The sequence below is a fragment of the Sinocyclocheilus grahami genome, unplaced genomic scaffold, assembly GCF_001515645.1.
Source record: "Sinocyclocheilus grahami isolate Dianchi unplaced genomic scaffold, SAMN03320097.WGS_v1.1 scaffold304.1, whole genome shotgun sequence".
NCBI classification, from domain to species: domain Eukaryota; kingdom Metazoa; phylum Chordata; class Actinopteri; order Cypriniformes; family Cyprinidae; genus Sinocyclocheilus; species Sinocyclocheilus grahami.
In genome coordinates, this window is record NW_015505483.1 from 523452 (window position 1) to 541709 (window position 18258).

Sequence of the window (18258 nt, forward strand, 5' to 3'; positions counted from 1 at the left end):
CTGGTTTATTGATTGTGTAGTCCATGTAAGAAAGTGATCGCTCACTCAAGAAAGTGAAAGGCAATTGTTAAAAAAATATTCAAATCAAATTCAAATTATAATCAAAATTGCTGAAAAAGGATAACACTTTTTATGGGTTGCACATACACCCTTTTTACTAATGTTTTTGCTGTTGTGTATATAAGGTTTTAATCTTGCTTTCAAAGCAGAATAGTGGAAAAATATTAGGTAACTTTAATTTAATTTAATTTCAATTTTATTTTTTTTCACTATGCTTGTCTAACATATTGTGTCATAAAAATGACCAGTAGAAATTCGGCTTTATCATATGTTTTGTTCTACTTGACTGTCAGGCAGGGCTGTTTTATGTTATTTACAACAAAGAAAAGGGAGTAATGTAAAAATACAGAACAGGACATGTCCCAAACAAGTTAAGACAAGGAAAAGGTTGTTTTGAAGGAGTGTAACTCAAATTGGAGTTTAGTTATTCACTGTTACATATGCATATTTTTCTTATTTGGTAATGCAAATGTTGCTGCTTTGAGTCTTTTGTTGTTTTAAAAGTCATGCACTAAATTGTTGTTAAATGTCACCCACCCCTATTTGCAGATTGGTGAAGTTATGACGTATTATTGTATCTGAGGTATCTGATTACTATCTTAAAACCCTCTTTGAGTGCATTTTATTTTTGCATTTGCACATTTCAGTGTCTGAACAATCAGTGTTTCCCGGTTTTGATTCTTGTGTAAATGCATTTCTATTAGTTCTGTGCATTTACAAAGTCTTTGCAATCTATATGCATCCTTTGTTGGTTTGTGTGTGCCGTTTGGAGAGTAGTGAGCGAGAGGGAGGCAGGTCCTGTTTTGCCTGTTATCTCATGACCTGAACCGGCTGCCAAAAGCAGCGTTATGCAAAAGGCTGAGAGGAAAAAGAGAGTCTGGGAAGGTACAGTTTTGACGTCAGAGGTACCCACATGTAAGAATTGGCTAATATCTGGTAATTAGCTGGAATGTGCTGCTTTATTGTACAACGTTTCACCTCTGTCAGCTCTCCGAACACGCCTCATTGTTTTCTACTGTGCTACTTTTTCTCGCTTGGGAAAGTGATTCTTTTAAAAACTTTCAGGCTCCTCGAGGGGTGAAAGTAGTACATTAGCGCTGATGTTTCCAGTGTTTCGTCTCCCTTTATATCTGTCAAAATAAAATGAGAAGAAAGGGAGAGGCTGCCTGTCTCTCTTTTTCCTGGATGGCTCTCCAGATTTGGCATCGCCACCCTCCAGAGCATTATTTAAAGATCTATTCATTTTTACTGGCAGTTCGATTGGAGTTTAAAAGCTTCACATCGATAAAGGGGGTGGATGCCAGCCGTTCCCTCACCATCCTGTTGTACGCTTTCAGAAGTCTTTACAGCCTCTGTCAGGACATTTCCAGGTACTCCTGATCCGAATCCATCAGGCTGGAGATTCCTCATTCATAATGCATGCTCTTTCTCTTCAGGAGTTCATAAGCTTGCACATTCAATAATGTGTTGTCTTTTGTTCTGTATGAGATGATGATGGTGGCCTTTTATTGTTATTAGAGATGTATCAGGATGGTTGATTAGTCATATGCTTTGTATCAGAGGCAGATTTTACACATTGTACAAAAGGAAGCAAATATCTCCTTAACCCAATATTGAAATGTATTAATGTTTGCAGTCTAAATTGGACAATTTTCTATTTTGTTAACGCCTTAACATCAGCAGAAGTGTGATGTCCTTGTAAACCATCTATTTAATAGTTATGTTTTTCTTTTTCTGTTTTGGAATCTGTCTGATTTAGCTAGTTTATTGTAAGTTAAATATTTATTTATTTATATATTTATACAAAAAAATGATAATCAGAAGTAATTTGCAACTCATTTTAGCTCATGACCCTCTAGTTCAGAACCAGTTAAATTAGTGATCATTTTATTTTATTACTTTGTTTTTATTTGATCTTTTTTGTTTGTTTGTTTTTATTTATGCTGGTGTATTTTAAATTTGTACAATTTTTTAAAACATTTTTAAAATTATTTTTAATGTGGATTTGCATGCAACCTACGTCAGTTTTGCTGTTCACCCGATTTTAAATCTTGAAGGCTATTTAAAGCACAGCTTTCGTAACAGATTCACCTTTTTAACAATACATTTGATGATAATGAAATAAAAAAATTAATGTCACACTTCAGCTATTTTTTTTTGTTTCTCTATGTTACTATGCAGATGGACAATTGTGGCCATTGTACAGCATCTCTGTTTTGTCAGCATCTTGTATGATAAGTATTGTCAAATATTTTGTATGTCAAAATTTAATTTGAATTTTCCCTGATTTAGCTAGTTTATTGTAAGTTAAATATTTATTTATTTATATATTTATACAAAAAAATGATAATCAGAAGTAATTTGCAACTCATTTTAGCTCATGACCCTCTAGTTCAGAACCAGTTAAATTAGTGATCATTTTATTTTATTACTTTGTTTTTATTTGATCTTTTTTGTTTGTTTGTTTTTATTTATGCTGGTGTATTTTAAATTTGTACAATTTTTTAAAACATTTTTAAAATTATTTTTAATGTGGATTTGCATGCAACCTACGTCAGTTTTGCTGTTCACCCGATTTTAAATCTTGAAGGCTATTTAAAGCACAGCTTTCGTAACAGATTCACCTTTTTAACAATACATTTGATGATAATGAAATAAAAAAATTAATGTCACACTTCAGCTGTTTTTTTTTTGTTTCTCTATGTTACTATGCAGATGGACAATTGTGGCCATTGTACAGCATCTCTGTTTTGTCAGCATCTTGTATGATAAGTATTGTCAAATATTTTGTATGTCAAAATTTAATTTGAATTTTCTGGAGCAGCAGAAGTTTCGGATGAGCGAATGTGTGCCGCTGAAAGACGAGCATTGCAGTCCCTCAGGATGTTTTGCCGTACAGACTGAAGCGCAGGCTAAAATAGGAGCGTGATGTTTCTAATGGGTTAATTTTAGGGCCCACGTGATTTCCCATGAGCTGATCGGCTGGTTATTAATGGAGATTGGTGGAACTGTGGGATTTGGGGCAATTGCAGCACGAGTATGTTGGACGAGGGAAGCATTTTCGAAGTCTTTGATGTGCTTTTAATGCTTTTTGTAGTGTAGTGCCAGCGGAGACATCGCCGTTTAAAGCCTAAATTTAATGCATTTGTTGGTAATGGTGTATTTTTCTGTCTGCAGACAGTCTTGAGAGGATGTGACATCAGGTCAGCCGTGATATGTCAGGTCTGTCTTGTTTGTGCTGCTTGACTGGGCATGTGTGTTATTCTTAGACGATCTGGAGCATGAATTGACAAGGGCACCTGAGGCTGTGGGGACCCAGACGAATGACCCAAACGTGGACAGACATCCACTGCGTACCATTTCTGGTCTTGCATCAAAATAAGTCATTCCTTTTTTTTGCGTTGGGTTTAAAAGTAATGAAAAAATAACTGAAAAATGTATGCATTATATAAATAATATTTATGTAATCTATAAATAATTAATTGTATTTTTTTATTAATTATAGGAAATATAAATGTGTAATTAAATAAATAATAATATGTCTCTATAATCGATGTAATTTAAATAATAAAATTATATTATTAAAATTATATTCTGAGGCCTGCTGGGAGCTTTTGAAAGCGAGTTTCTCATTTTCGCTTCTAACCGTTGTGGAGTAAAGTCAAGTCAAGTCACCTTTATTTATATAGCGCTTTTAACAATACAGATTGTGTCAAAGCAGCTGAACAGCATTAATTAGGAAAATAGTGTGTCAATAATGCAAAATGACAATAGTAAACACTTTTTCAGTTAAAGACAGTTCATCATTGAATTCAGTGATGTCATCATCCAGCTCAGTTCAGTTTAAATAGTATGTTATGAGAAGTGTTCCCGGTTCCGGTTGACCTAATTAATGCAGCCTAAAAATCCTTTAACGGATTTGAATATTAGAAGCGTATTAGTGTGTTATGTGTAAGCCAGGTTAAAGAGATGGGTCTTTAATCTAGATTTAAACTGCAAGAGTGTGTCTGCCTCCCGAACAATGTTGGGTAGGTTATTCCAGGTTAAAGGTTATCTTTCCACTGTCGTTTTCTCACCTCATCGTGGTGGAGGTTATATATTTTAATAATATCTCTATAATGTATAAATAATGAATTGCATTTTTTCATTAATTCAATTATAGATATTTATATTTTCACATTTTTATTTAACTATATTTTTGGGGATGCACAGCCTTTACTATTAAAAGCAAAAGATATGGTAAGCATGTTCTCTTCTCTTTTAAAAGTTATGCCATTATTTTGCTAATTAATTCCTAACTGCATACAATGAAATGGTTAGTTGCATTTTATAATTCACAATTTGCTTTGTTTTAGTCTTGCTGTCAGTGATCCATTTTTGGGTTGTGACCTACCAGTATGCTCTAAAATATTTCATTGACAAGAAATTGCTCTTAGTGAGTGCAACCTCTGTTTAAATAATAAAAAAAAAATCCTCATCCAGATATCACAACTAACTGGAAAAGTCATGGAGAAGTCACACTGACTTACTTAGCTGTGCTTTATTTCCAGGCACTCTGTTATTCTGTAATTGCTCTCATCCTGCCATTACATCTGCCGTACACAGGCTCTTTAGACATTTAGCAATTAGTATAGGATTGTTGGCTCTCATCAGGGCGACTGTCAGGGTTATTCACCCAGGCTCATGCCATTATCTCACGGTGCGTCCCTGAGGCGGCACACCGAGCTTTACGTGCCCTGTGTGATGCACTGCTGCTTGGATCTATGGCAGAATACAGAGAAATGCATATTGTGGATTGGCGTTAATTATCTGGATGACATTGCTGAGTGCTGGATCTTTTAATCAGTGCTTTGATTAGAGGGCAGATGGTTGATTGAGTCCAGTGAGAGGCCTTTAGATGAGAAAGCCCCACTAGCAGAGGCCTATCTGCCCTGAGGAGAGAGACAGAGATGTATGGGTCAATCTCAAGAAAATATGTTCAGGAAAAGACTGACTATCGGGAGGATACCCTGATACTTGGAAATTGTTGCAGATGGAAATTTGATATAGATGGATAGATGAACAGAGCTTGAATGCATGTCTGACTGAACACCATACTGCCTCTTTATATTAGCTCTGATACATTTGGTGTCTCTCTTCAACACGCATGTTTTCATTTTCACAATAGCAGCAATATTATATTATATATACAGTATTTCTGATTCTATCTCGCAATTGTGACAAGAAGGCCATTTCCAGGTCACAATCAAAATCAAAATATATGTATACATTCAATGTTATATAATGTAGGGATGCTCCAATCCGCCTTTTTGGCCTCCGATACCGATACCTAGGGTTCGGTATTGGCTGATACCGATACCGATCCGATACCAGTGAAGTTTTTTCCCCTCATTTAAATAAATGTAGAATTTATATATCTCTGTGTGTGGAACTGATAATCATTCTTTCACAATCTACTAGATACAGACTACTTCATTATAAAGAAAAATGAAATAAACAATAAATATGAAAAAATATGTGTATATTTATAATCTATGACAAAAATTTATCATAAACTAGGTTAGTGGATAATTCGGCAACAAAAGTTATTTTAAAAAAATCAGTGCACAATAATTTCAGAAATCCAAACATTTAGTGAAAAAACTATATTTTGTGGGGAACAAATAAAAGTGTTGCACTAAATATGGTAAAATGTTACACATTGCTATTTATATTATAAAATCCATTCATTAAAAACATTCATATATATGTTTAAGTTAAGTATATACTATTAAATTAAAATACATTTCTTTTGAATGTATAGCATATTTTTTAATAAGGCAACAACATTGGATAGATACGATAGGACAAAACAAATACAGTGCAGCACAAACTGTTTTTATACAGTCTATGAGCACAAAGCGCTTACAATGTGTGCATCCGGTGTGCAGAATGATGCGCTTGAAGCAATATGGCGTCAATATGGCCGAGTTGCTTCAAACGCATCATTCTGCACACTGGATGCGCACATTGTAAGCGCTTCGTGTTAAAAACTGCAAAGCACAAAGGGAAGAGAAATTGATGCGTAGTGTATTATATCTGTGCAACAGTTATTGAGCCTTTCTTTTAACAGTTTTAAATTTCAGTTACTGTGCACATTAAAAACTATTTATAGTCTTTTCTACGCCCGTGTTTTGTTCTCACAGACACCCGGTAGCAAGTAACAAAACAACATTAAACTCCAGCAAGAAGATAAAGTCCTTTTTGCAAAATCATAGGCATGTATTTACAAATCAAGTATAATGGGAACACAGAATGATCTTGGAGAGAGCTTTACTGAGCTGACTGCTGTAACCGAACGCGACCAGGGTTTAAAGGATGAATGAATGACTGACAGCCACAGCGGAGAAAAGAGTTTGTGTGAACTTTAATGTATGGACTTAAATATTCATATGTAGCTCACATTAAGCTAACATATGGCTTCAGAAGTAACACAGAGTAATTCACACAATCGGGGGAAAAAATAAATAAATAAAAAATCTCGGATTTGGATCGGCCCTCTCTGACCGATACCCGATCCGAGAAAAATCAGAGCTGATACCCGATATGAATATCGGATCGTCGCATCCCTAATATAATGTATACAATTATTATTTTTTTTTCAAATAAATGCTGGTCTTTAAATTTTCTATTCATCAGAGAATCCTAAAAAAAATGTTTCCATGAAAATATTAAACCAAACAGCACAACTGTTTTCAACATTGAGGATAATGTTATGATTTCTGACGTATCATGTGACACTGAAGACTGGAGTAACGATGCTGAAAATTCAGCTTTGCATCACAGGCATAAAGTATTTTTAAAAAACAGTTACTTTAAATTTTTATAATATTTCTCAATATTGCTGTTTTTACTGTATTTTTGATCAAATAAATACAGCCTTGGTGAGCATGAGACTTTTTTTCAAAATCTGACTAGTAGTGTATTATATTTAAAAAAAATATCAATAAAGAAATATTAAAAAAAAAAAATAGCACAGCAATTATATGGATTATTTGTTTAGGCAAAATTCAGTTTAATGGCCAGTAAGGAATATTTCAAACAGTACATTTAGTCATTTCACCATCATTGGCAGCTGTGGTGAGGTTAATTTTGGGCGCTGCGAACACCTGTGTGCACGCACATGCCTGGTGTCTCTCAGAGTTTAACAGCGTGTTCGAAAAGGACAGGAAGGGGTGAGCGATTGAAGCATCTGACTCATCCATCCTGTTTGTCACACACAGAGGTGGACCATCCTACTGAAAACATGTTGTCCTTTTTCACACTACACACACATGCACATGGCAGCCATGTGCTCCCACCTGTGATGTTTTATAAACAGCATATGAGGAATGCCAGGATGACGGTGGACACCATATATACCCATAGAACATTTGTCGTCTTCATCTGAAGTGAGCTGCTAACCACTGTAACAGGATCATTGAGGCAGTGAATTGAACCAAATCAGGCCAATTTGTGAATTAATCACTCGGACTGTTTTTATGAATTCGATCAGTGGTTCCCAACCCTGGTCCTGGAGGCACCCCAACACTGCACATTTTATATGTCTCCTTTCTCTGACACACCAATTTCAGGTCTTGGAGTCTCTACTAATGAGCTGATGATCTGAATCAGATGTGTTTGATTAAGGAGACATGCAAAACATGCAGTGTCGGGGTGCCTCCAGGACCAGGGTTGGGAACCACTGAATTAGATGTTCATAAATTGAAATGATCTTGAGCTAAAAATCTCCAGTTTATTTAACGATTAAGTTAATTTCCCCCAAAACTCTTATTACCATAATGCTTTAATATTTAGTTTTCTTCATAATTTTCCGTTTCCTTGGTGAATTCCTCATTAGAATTACCAATTTGTCAGTTAGTCAGTTTGTGACTGAATCATTCAGCCTTTTTTTTGTGAATTGGATTTGTTGATTCAAAGAAAAGAAACATATATGAAACCCCATATATAACATACATGAAATCACCCTGTACCAGATCTATACAGGTGGAGCTGGGGAAGTGGAGGGTTTCTGAAAAGATTTGACTCAAAATAATGATTTGCATGTGAAAAATGACAAAGGCCGTGTTTTCCAAAAGCATCATATTTCTAAGTATATCGTAGAGACCATTGGTGTCAGTGGTTTGTATGATCTATTTAGGCTTATGATACTTTTGATGATGCACAGATGAAAGAAATCCATAAATGTTGGCAAGGACCGAGTAAATGATTTGAACATTTTCATTTTGGTTTAACTAATCTTCTAATATATATAGACAATTATTTCGGCGAATATAGCCTGTATGTTGTTACTCTGATGCTGGGAAATGAATCCCACTGTGATTATAGGATTTTGGTGGTACCGCCTATCTCTGGTCTCAAATCTGTTCATTGACTTCCTCTCAGCAGGACTCATATTTAACTATGAGATCTGCATGCAGGACACATCCAGGATTGTAGACATCCGTCTCCTGGCTTAGTCAAGGCCTGAGGCAAAAGCAATGATGATTGGATCTTGCTTGATGAATTTGCTTTATGACATACACTTGAAATCTGTGCTTTTATCTTTTTGTGAAAGGAGATTTAAAAACAGCGTGTGTACCCTCTTGATTTTGTTTCACTTGTCTTCTCAGCTGCTTTCTTGACGGTTTCATCTTCCTCCTGGGACAAACCTACAATTTCACTGCTGGAGTGAAAAATGTAGACGGTAGGAGCATACTCAGGTTCATGGACATTTCTATCAGAGCACAGTCAGGAGAGCAGCGGACTGCCTTTGGACAGGATAAGCGTGAGCTTTCACACTGTGCATGGATGAGAACGTCAAATCCATGGTTGAAAGGGTCAGACTTGTGCACATTCCTGTCTGGTTATCCTTTTTTAGCCTTTTTATGGTTTTTGAGAAAGCTCTGGCTCTGGAGTGTTTGATGGATTGGAATGGGTAAGATGTTTTTTAAGGGTGCATGAAAAGCCTGGTCAGTTGGAAATCAAGCAGCAATACAGCAAATAAGGTGCTGCAGGGATTTCTGTATATACTGTATTTTTGTAGGACTTGCAGAGATTTTGCCACTTGCAGTTCCATCTTATTAAAGTCACTGGGTTTTTTGATTGGGTTTTGGTTAAATGTCTGAAATAAGGTCTGTGTTTAACACAAGCTCAAGATACTTTCATGTTTTATTCCACAACATAAAATACATTAATAATGCCTCATTGTTTATAATCATGGTCTTGCAAACTATTCTAACTCAAACTTCCAGGGACAATGTTTTAAAATAAAGATAAAGTTGATGTTAAAGTCATGTGACTGTGGTGGAGTTTGTTATACCCTAACTTTAGCTTTTTACTTCTGGTGATTGTATTTTATGTTGTGTTCATTCTTGAAGATTATGATAAACAAACTGCGTAAGAATCATAAACTTTTTTTGGTCGCAGAGCTTATTTTCTGCAATAATTCAAAAGTCAATGAAAAAAAAATCTTATTGGGTTTTTGTTGAGGAACCCAGGGTCATGTTGACTTCTGGGTTGGCCTTCAAAATATGTTATTAATTTAGCACACTATTTTATTTCCGAACTGGATCCAATGCTTTAAAATTAGTATTTCTCAATGGATTTTTGTCAGTGTGTTGCAGTCACCATTAACAATCTCTTTTGGTCATGTGACAAAGCATGAGTATCACTCCATGATCTTACTAAGCGGCATAAAAAGGCTTTTTATAGCACATGTTTGATACATACTTATGCTTGATATGCCTTCCCAACCCCTCATAAGACACATTGTCTTCCTCCAGTAATTAATTCAAGACGTACCTACCAGAAAAAGTTATTATTAGAGAGCTGTCTTTGATTAGCACATACGTATTAAAGGTTTGCAGTGTTTGTTTGATCTTGTTCTCCTGGCTGGCTCAGGGTGTTTGTTACTGATTCCGTTTGGCTTTTGTTGCAGGAAGAACGCTGAAAATGCTTATTAGTGGTGCTTGGCAAGCATCACTAATGCTATGCTCATACTTGGGGTTAGTGAGCTGAACAAACCTCTAACCACAAATATTAAACTTTGGCGTAACTCGTACTATACCGTTTGTGCTACAGACATTCAGTGGTTTTTGTCCCACTTGATGATAAAATGGGCGAAAATAAAGAATACTGAATAAAATAATATAAAAATTAAATATAATGAAATAAAAAATATAAACTAAATTAGGGCTGCACGATAAATCGCATGCGATATTTAACGCGCATCTTATCAGTAGAGCCGGTTCTGTAATCAGTGGTAAATCTCCATCACCTGCGGGCTTTCACATTGAGCAGCATTAACTGCGTTCATATTCGCGCGATTTTTTGCGCAGCTTGTCAGTGCATTTATCGGTATAGTACAGATTTATCGTGCATTTATTTACATAAAATAAAAAATATAATTAAATATATTAAATAAAAGTCTACTATTAACTAGGGTTGGGTATCGTTTGGGTTTTTTACGATACCGGTGCCAAATCGATACTTTTAAAACGGTAGCGGTGCCTTAACCGATACGTAAAAACTAAATAAATAAACACCCCAAATAGGATGGATTGGCCATTATTGAGCGCTATAAACACATTTAATGTCTGTTTCATTCATACTGGACGCCAGAGGGCGCCCTCGCGCAGAAACTCCACATGTGCATCACAGAAGTAATGGGACTCAGGAAATCCCTATCCCTAAGCTTTAGTAGGGTGACCATATTTTAGTTTTTAAAAAAAGAGGACAGTAGGGAGCGGGTTCGTGGGTGGGGCTTTGCCTAACAGTATAAGTAGCAAGGTTTTTTTTGTTTGTTTGCTTATTTTGTTTTCATAAAAAAGAAAAAGAAAACAAGTAGAACGAATAGAAAAAGAATAGGGAATGCTAGTGTTAGAGGGTCATTTTTAAATAAAAATAAAACATGTCAATAGAACAGAAAAATAATAGATAATGCAAGTGTTAGACGGTCATTATTTATAATAGTTAAAAAGAAAATAAGTAGAAAGACAAGTAGTTAGAATAGAAATAGAATAGTGAGGCAAATGTTTGAGGGTCAAGTTTTTTTAAAGAAAATACAATTTAAATTAGCTTTAGAATAGAGAGTGCTAGAGTTAGAGAGTCAACTGAAGATGAAATAGATGTGTTTTCAGTTTCTCTCAGACTCTCTTGAATTGAGTTGGGCAGGTCATTCCACCAGGAGGGAATATTTAATGTAGAAGATCATGAAAGTTTTATCATAGTTAGAATGCAAAATGTTTCAATACAGGCATTTCAGTCAAATGTAATTTATGCAGTATTTCAAACCTTTAACCCACATGGGAAAATCAAGCCATGGCAACAGTTTAAAAGTAGCCCAATTCTGTGGAAAAAACACGGACTTGGCAACCCTGCATCCAACAAGAGCTGCAGGAGTCAGATTTGACTGATCACAGGTCGAGAATAAGGAGAGATGACTAACAAGACCATCCTTGAGTATCTTCTAAGATGTGCTCCCTTTACACAGAGTGCGTGTGATCGCGAAATCGAAAGTGAAAGTAAACCGCGCAAACGCTCATTCAAAAATATTTAAATACATCGCGGCCTGACAGCGGCACCCTGATGCGCCAAAATTATATACAATATTAGATTGTTTATAGGAGTGGACACGAAAATTGCGGGAGCGAAACACATGTTGTGGGAGCAGGAGGCAATGGTCAGAGATTCAGCGGGAGCGGGATTAAGAAAACAGCCGAATCCCGGACATTTTGGGCAATTAAGAAATCCCGGCCGGATGCATTTTTGTAGGTCCAAAAAGAGGACATGTCCAGGGAAAAGAGGACGTATGGTCACCCTAGCTTTAGGCATTTTAATTTAAGAATGTTTAGCTTAGCTACCTAACGGTATCTACCTGCTGCCATTAGAGCAAGTGTAATTGCTGCATTCAGGAGGAGCGCATGCTCCTCGAATGCTCTCATTTCCCGAGTTGTGCTTTTAAGTCGAAATGTGAAAACAACATGGACACTCGCGTTACTACAAAGATGTTGGATTTGTATTATTAGAGCTTTCCGACTTGCGTTCGTGAATTTTCTCAGTCGAGAAATTATTGTTCACGTGCGGTGCCGGTGATCCTTACGTCCATTTTGGAGAACAAATATTTCAATCGATCGCTCAAGCATTTAAGTGGCACCAAAATCTGTGTTCTGATTCGGTTCTAGTACATACCGGTTACATATGGCACCAGTTTTCGGTACCCAACCCTACTATTAACTCATTCTCTGGGTAAAATGCTTGTTTACCCATGTGGTTTTCCTCTCTAGAGGCTGGGGGACTTTAACGATAGCACTGTTGCATTAACCTGATCTATTAACAGTCTCGTAATTCAGGGAGTCAATGTCATCACTTCCTCTAGGGGCGCCTCAAGGAAAACACTCCAGTCCCACTGGGACGTCCGCTGTTGGCCAGCCCACATGTGAAGAATGACAGTGGGAATATCTTGTCAGCAGTGCTTTAAACAGTTTTGCAGGCTGACGTAATGTTTATATCCTTGTGCCGGCTTTTGATAAACAGGACGTTATTCCCCTCTTGTTAGGGGAAACCGAGGTTGGTGGGCACAGTGTTCATACTTCGTTGAATATCTCTGGTGGAATACGCGTTATGACAACACAAATAAGTGCATATGACAGATTGATTGATGTTTGTATTTATGTATTTATTTATTTGCTGACTCAGCTTATGTGGTACATTTAGGTTTTGTAGAGTGGGTTGGTACAGTTTTAAATGACTGTAGTTTTTAATGTACTGTTTTTAATTTTCTGAGATTATTTTGTGGTGATTGATGATTAATGATGATTTGAACACTCTTAATTCAATAACCAGTAGTTAGGGCTGGGTATCAAGTTCGATACTTTTAGGCACCAACCGAAATGCCTCGATACTATCGAGTATCGAAAAACGTCTCGTCATTCGGTACCAAATTTCGATGCCTAAGGGGTTAATCTCATCAGCGTCAGTGAGCCAATTAGCCTGCAGCACTTGCCGGTGTGTTCGACTAGAGGTGCGGCGCAGATTGATCCTCTTTGACAGAAAAGTTGTCCTTTTCTGAAGTTGACAGATTAAGAATTTTTAAAACATTTATTAATGTGTCTCAAGTGTATTTTTGTGGTGGCACCCTGTTCTAACCCAGAAATGAACCCTTTCCCACCTATTAGTTGACCAACGTAGGTTGTTTTAATGCTGGCAGTTTCATACAGTATTCTTTGAATGAAAATTGGGCCATTTGCTCTGTTATGTGCCTAATATTCTTGTTCTAATTTGATAAAGCTGACCTTTGTAAATGCAAAATGCAGTTTAACCAACTTTTTTTTTTCCAATTTAATTTTGGTGTGTTTAACCTCTCAAGAATAGCCCATATTTGATAGTAACCCTATTCCTGAGGCACTTGTAGATTAGAAAGACCTGTACATGAATCTTAATGCATGCTGGAGGGACGACGTATTTATTTTTGTTAATTAAATCGGTTCTTTTATTCTCTTATATGTCGTCGTTTGCCTCTGGCTACCAGCACTAAATCACACATCTGTGAAATACAGGAGTCAGATGATTTGGTTAGATGATGGTGTGCTTGCTCTTTAAAGCGCTGTTTGGGGAAGTACACTTCCCCATATTCCCAGCCTCGGTGAAGCCTGGAGAAAGCCCTCTAGTGGTGCAGATCCCCTCATCTCGCTTCTCATTCCAACAGGCCTGTTTCCTGCAGGTTCACAGCCACTTGGAGTACTGTAAATCATGTAAATGCTTTAGGGAGGCCCTGGGCTCCCGCTGATCCTATCAGCTCTTGCCAGCACGTCGGATTGAGGCTCCTATCAAACTTCTATCGTATTTGCAGCACTCTGAGCTTGTTTTTAATACTTTTTATCACTGTGTTCGAGGTGGTGGGCGCACAAAAGATGAAACCGCACATTTTCTGGTGGTGACAAGAATAATGGCATGTGAAATCGCTGTTGGCGTATTCCACCCGCTCTCTTTCAGTTACCTTATTTCCACCAAAATGCTCAGCCTGAAGAGCTGCGAACCTGCTTCAGAAGGGTTTCTCCTGAACCAATGATATATAACCTTTCAACAAACAAACATGGCCATCACATTTTTTCCCCCCTCATGTGATTAGGTCATGGAACACCTGGAAATGCTTTCCAGGCCTGGAAAAGTCATGGGAATTATTCATCTATTTTCATGGATATTTCTATTGTCCAAATGTTCTTTTTTTTCTAGTTGTGCTCCACTCTTAAATGTGACCCATGCTCGGAATGCACACTGTCTTATTTTGAGCTACAAGGCAAAATAAGTCAAAAATGTCAGTTTTGGTCGAATTTGAGGTTTTCACAAAAATGAGTTAATTAAGCCCTCTTCTAGCGATCCCAGTGCTCCAAATAGTAATTAAACATCTAAAATGATCTTTATTTGTACGTTTTCTGAGAGGAGAAACTTTGTCTCTGCTCACTTCTAGACGACTGCTGCTGCTTCTCATCACAAGTTGTAGGTCTGTTGTGGCAAAACACAGCATTCCAGCTTTGTGAATATTCATATTGAATTCTCGATGGCATGAGTCCAAACCAGTGAAATATGATTTTCAACCCCATGGTGATGAAAACACCATGATCGCGCTGACTCACATTTGCAAAGATGCGCCTCTCCCAGAGCGCTTGATAAATGTGCATTATTGCGAAATATGTCTTGGCAAGCAAGATTCTTACAAACGTAATCTGTTATGTCTTACTTGAACATTTAGTTAATGGTTGGGGAAAAATCTGATGTGTAATATTACATTAGATCCATGCATGACAGTAGGTCTTAATATAGAAAAGACAGAATCACTCGTTGCTCTTGATTGAACTACTGTTTATTTGCATCTTTGTTCTTATTTTTAATAACAAAGATAACATAAAAATAGCTATATTGTGATTAATAATATAATTTAAAATATGCAACGTTGCTTTGTGATTTTGCTTTGGAATCTTTAGAAATTTTAACTAGATTTTTCTGAAAATCAACTCTCTATCGCCTTCAAACAGCTGTTGCTCAGTCATTTTTTTGTCCGATTCCAACATGTCGTGTCACTTTGAAGGTATTTTAATGGAGAATGTGAAAAAAAAAAAAAAAAAACTCATTTTTGAAAATTTGCTGTTTCTGACTCATTTTGCCAGCACGGGTCAAAAATGTTTCTTTCTTTTATTGTACTCCTAATTTTGAGAATCTTTTTTCAGTTTAATTTAATTGTCCTTTTTATTCATTTGAAATGTAAATAATTTAAAATGTAACAATAATAATAAAAATAATTTAATTTAAAAAATTGAATAATTTAATTTTAGTAATTGTCTTATGTGCTTTTGTCAATTTTATTAATTTGTGTATGTTTTTTTTTTTTTAATTCTATTTAGGTTTATTTTTGATTTATTTTTTAGTTTTAGTTCAATTTGATTTATTTTATTGTTCAATTCATTTATAATAAAATGTTATAGAAATTATTCTACAAATATTTCTAATTAGTGTTTAGTTTAAGTTTTTCATTTAATATTTGAAGAGTTTATCTGCAAAAACGGATAACTCAGTTTTTATTCATTTTAATAAATCATGTTTTTTAAAAAAAAATTATGTTTTTATTGTGTTAGTTAGGTGCATTTTTTAGTTACTATTATTTAATCAAAACAACCCAACTGCAGTTTGATTGATATTAATTGGAATGCAGGATAAAAAAAGAGTTATCTGTTCTGCAAATTAACTCTTCATTTGTATTTTATTATATTTCAGCTTTAATAAAAAAATAAAATTAACGTAATTAGTTAATGATAACAACCCTCATTCAGCATCACACAAAGATTTCAGTTACCAGTGCCAGTGCTCATTTTTTCATTTTTTTCAAGTGAAATTAATTCAAGTGAAAGTGTTCGATAACAAAGTGGTTATAGAGATAATGTAAGTAGTATCTGGCTGGTCATGTGATCACAACATGTAAAATAAAACAGCTTTTATTAGGCCACTTACTGTATATGAGTCCTCATTTATGTGAGTGAACATTTAAATTTTTTTTCAAAAGTACTATTCATTTATTTATGTGCCCATTTTTTGTAATGAGGATAAAATGACTGAGTGCACTTTTAAATAGCGGTTTCAGCGACAGTTTTTACTCGTCTAAAAGAAGGATTGAAGAGAGATCTAAAAACTTCCACTGGAGATCTTCTAGTGCTATTTGAGATTTCCATTAACATATCATTCAACCGCCTCCTCTTCTTCTCATGTATCACGTCTGTCACCTCTTAACTGCAGTGTCTGTGTGCAGACGTTCGGGCCTCTGGGACGCTGGCCCTGTTGCTCAGATAATGTATTTGCTAAAGAGCTGAAATGACCATAAGGTTGAGCGAGATCCCCGAGTAACAAGCCTCCCGTACAGAGACGGCCAAAAAAACGCTGCCTCGGATGGCAAATTTGATCAATCTGCATTTGGCAGGTCCTCTCTCGGGGTCCATAAAGACCCTCTAACCCTTTTCTTCTGAGCCCAGCTTGGGTTTCAAAACTATCCATTCTGCTGTGATATTTGCAGAAGGGCTGCCTGCTGCTTAAAGTGGCCTGGATCTGTTTCCCAGGCTTCATCAGAGCCGCAGGAGAGGGATTTCAGTGCCGGATGATGGGAACAGGAGGAGCAAAAGGCTGAGATCTCCTCCCATCAGCTTTTCTGAGAGACTGCTTGTGCTTCTTCAGCAGGTACGCTGCCTGTTGAGGAGCTGTTAAGCCACTTTGCTGTTTTGAAATATGAGCGTTTATCCAGGCTGATGAATTGAGTGTGTCAGCCAGGCTGATAAATTGGTCAATATTTGGCCATTTTGGCATTATTGACAATAACACACTCACTGTCTCATGTTAGTTCCTAAATCTACTATCAGCCTCACCAGTTTTTGGAATCATTTTGAGTGAATGTATTTGTAGTGAAAGGATTCGTAACATATTTATTGTTTGGGATAGAAATTAGAGTATAGATAACGATTAATCATTAAAAAAATAATTTCAAAGTAAAACTAATGTCAAAAATTTATCTACATTCACGTTTTTTCTCATCTGCGATAGATAAATGGATGGATGGATGGATAGATAGATAGATGGGCTATATTTGATCAAAAATGCATTTAAAAACATTGTGAAATATTATTACAATTATTAAAAATATATACAGTGGTGTGAAAAAGTGTTGGCCCCCTTCCTGATTTCTTATTTTTTTTGCATGTTTGTCACACTTTAATGTTTCAGATCATCAAACAAATGTAAATATTAGTAAAAGATAACACAAGTGAACACAACATGCAGTTTTTAAATTAAGGTTTTTATTATTATGGCCCTGTGTGAAAAAGTGTTTGCCCCCCTAAACCTAATAACTGGTTGGGCCACCCTTAGCAGCAACAACTGCAATCAAGTGTTTGTGATAACTTGCAATGAGTCTGTTACAGCGCTGTGGAGGAATTTTGGTCCACTCATCTATGCAGAATTGTTGTAATTCAGCCACATTGGAGGGTTTTCGAGCATGAACCGCCTTTTTAAGGTCATGCCACAGCATCTCAATAGGATTCAGGTCAGGACTTTGACTAGGCCACTCCAAAGTCTTCATTTTGTTTTTCTTCAGCCATTCAGAGGTGGACTTGCTGGTGTGTTTTGGATCATTGTCCTGCTGCAGAACCCAAGTTCGCTTCAGCTTGAGGTCACGAACAGATGGCCGGACATTCTCCTTCAGGATTTTTTGGTAAACAGCAGAATTCATGGTTCCATTTATCACAGCAAGTCTTCCAGGTCCTGAAGCAGCCAAACAGCCCCAGACCATCACACTACCACCACCATATTTTACTGTTGGTATGAGTATAAAAAGTTCAACTTTTGTCTCCTCAGTCCACAGAGTATTTTCCCAAAAGTCTTGGGGATCATCAAGATGTTTTCTGGCAAAACTGAGACGAGCCTTTATGTTCTTTTTGCTCCGCAGCGGTTTTCGTCTTGGAACTCTGCCATGCAGACCATTTTTGCCCAGTCTCTTTCTTATGGTGGAGTCATGAACACTGACCTTAACTGAGGCAAGTGAGGAAGTCGCTGTGCTCTTGGGGTAATTTTGGTCAGCCGCCCACTCATGGGAAGGTTCTCCACTGTTCCATGTTTTTGCCATTTGTGTATAATGTCTCACTG

The 18258-nt window shown here is 36.5% G+C and overlaps 1 protein-coding gene across 1 annotated transcript in view; it reads left to right on the plus strand.

Moving 5' to 3' along the window:
- The first annotated feature begins 1292 nt into the window (after window positions 1–1292).
- Window positions 1293–18258, plus strand: part of LOC107601379 (histone deacetylase 4-like) — a 200749-nt gene continuing 183783 nt past the window's right edge. The window contains exon 1 of the mRNA XM_016293542.1: window positions 1293–1430. Within this exon, the coding sequence (XP_016149028.1) occupies window positions 1358–1430 (73 nt within the window). The 5' untranslated portion in view covers window positions 1293–1357. The remainder of the gene's footprint in view (window positions 1431–18258) is intronic.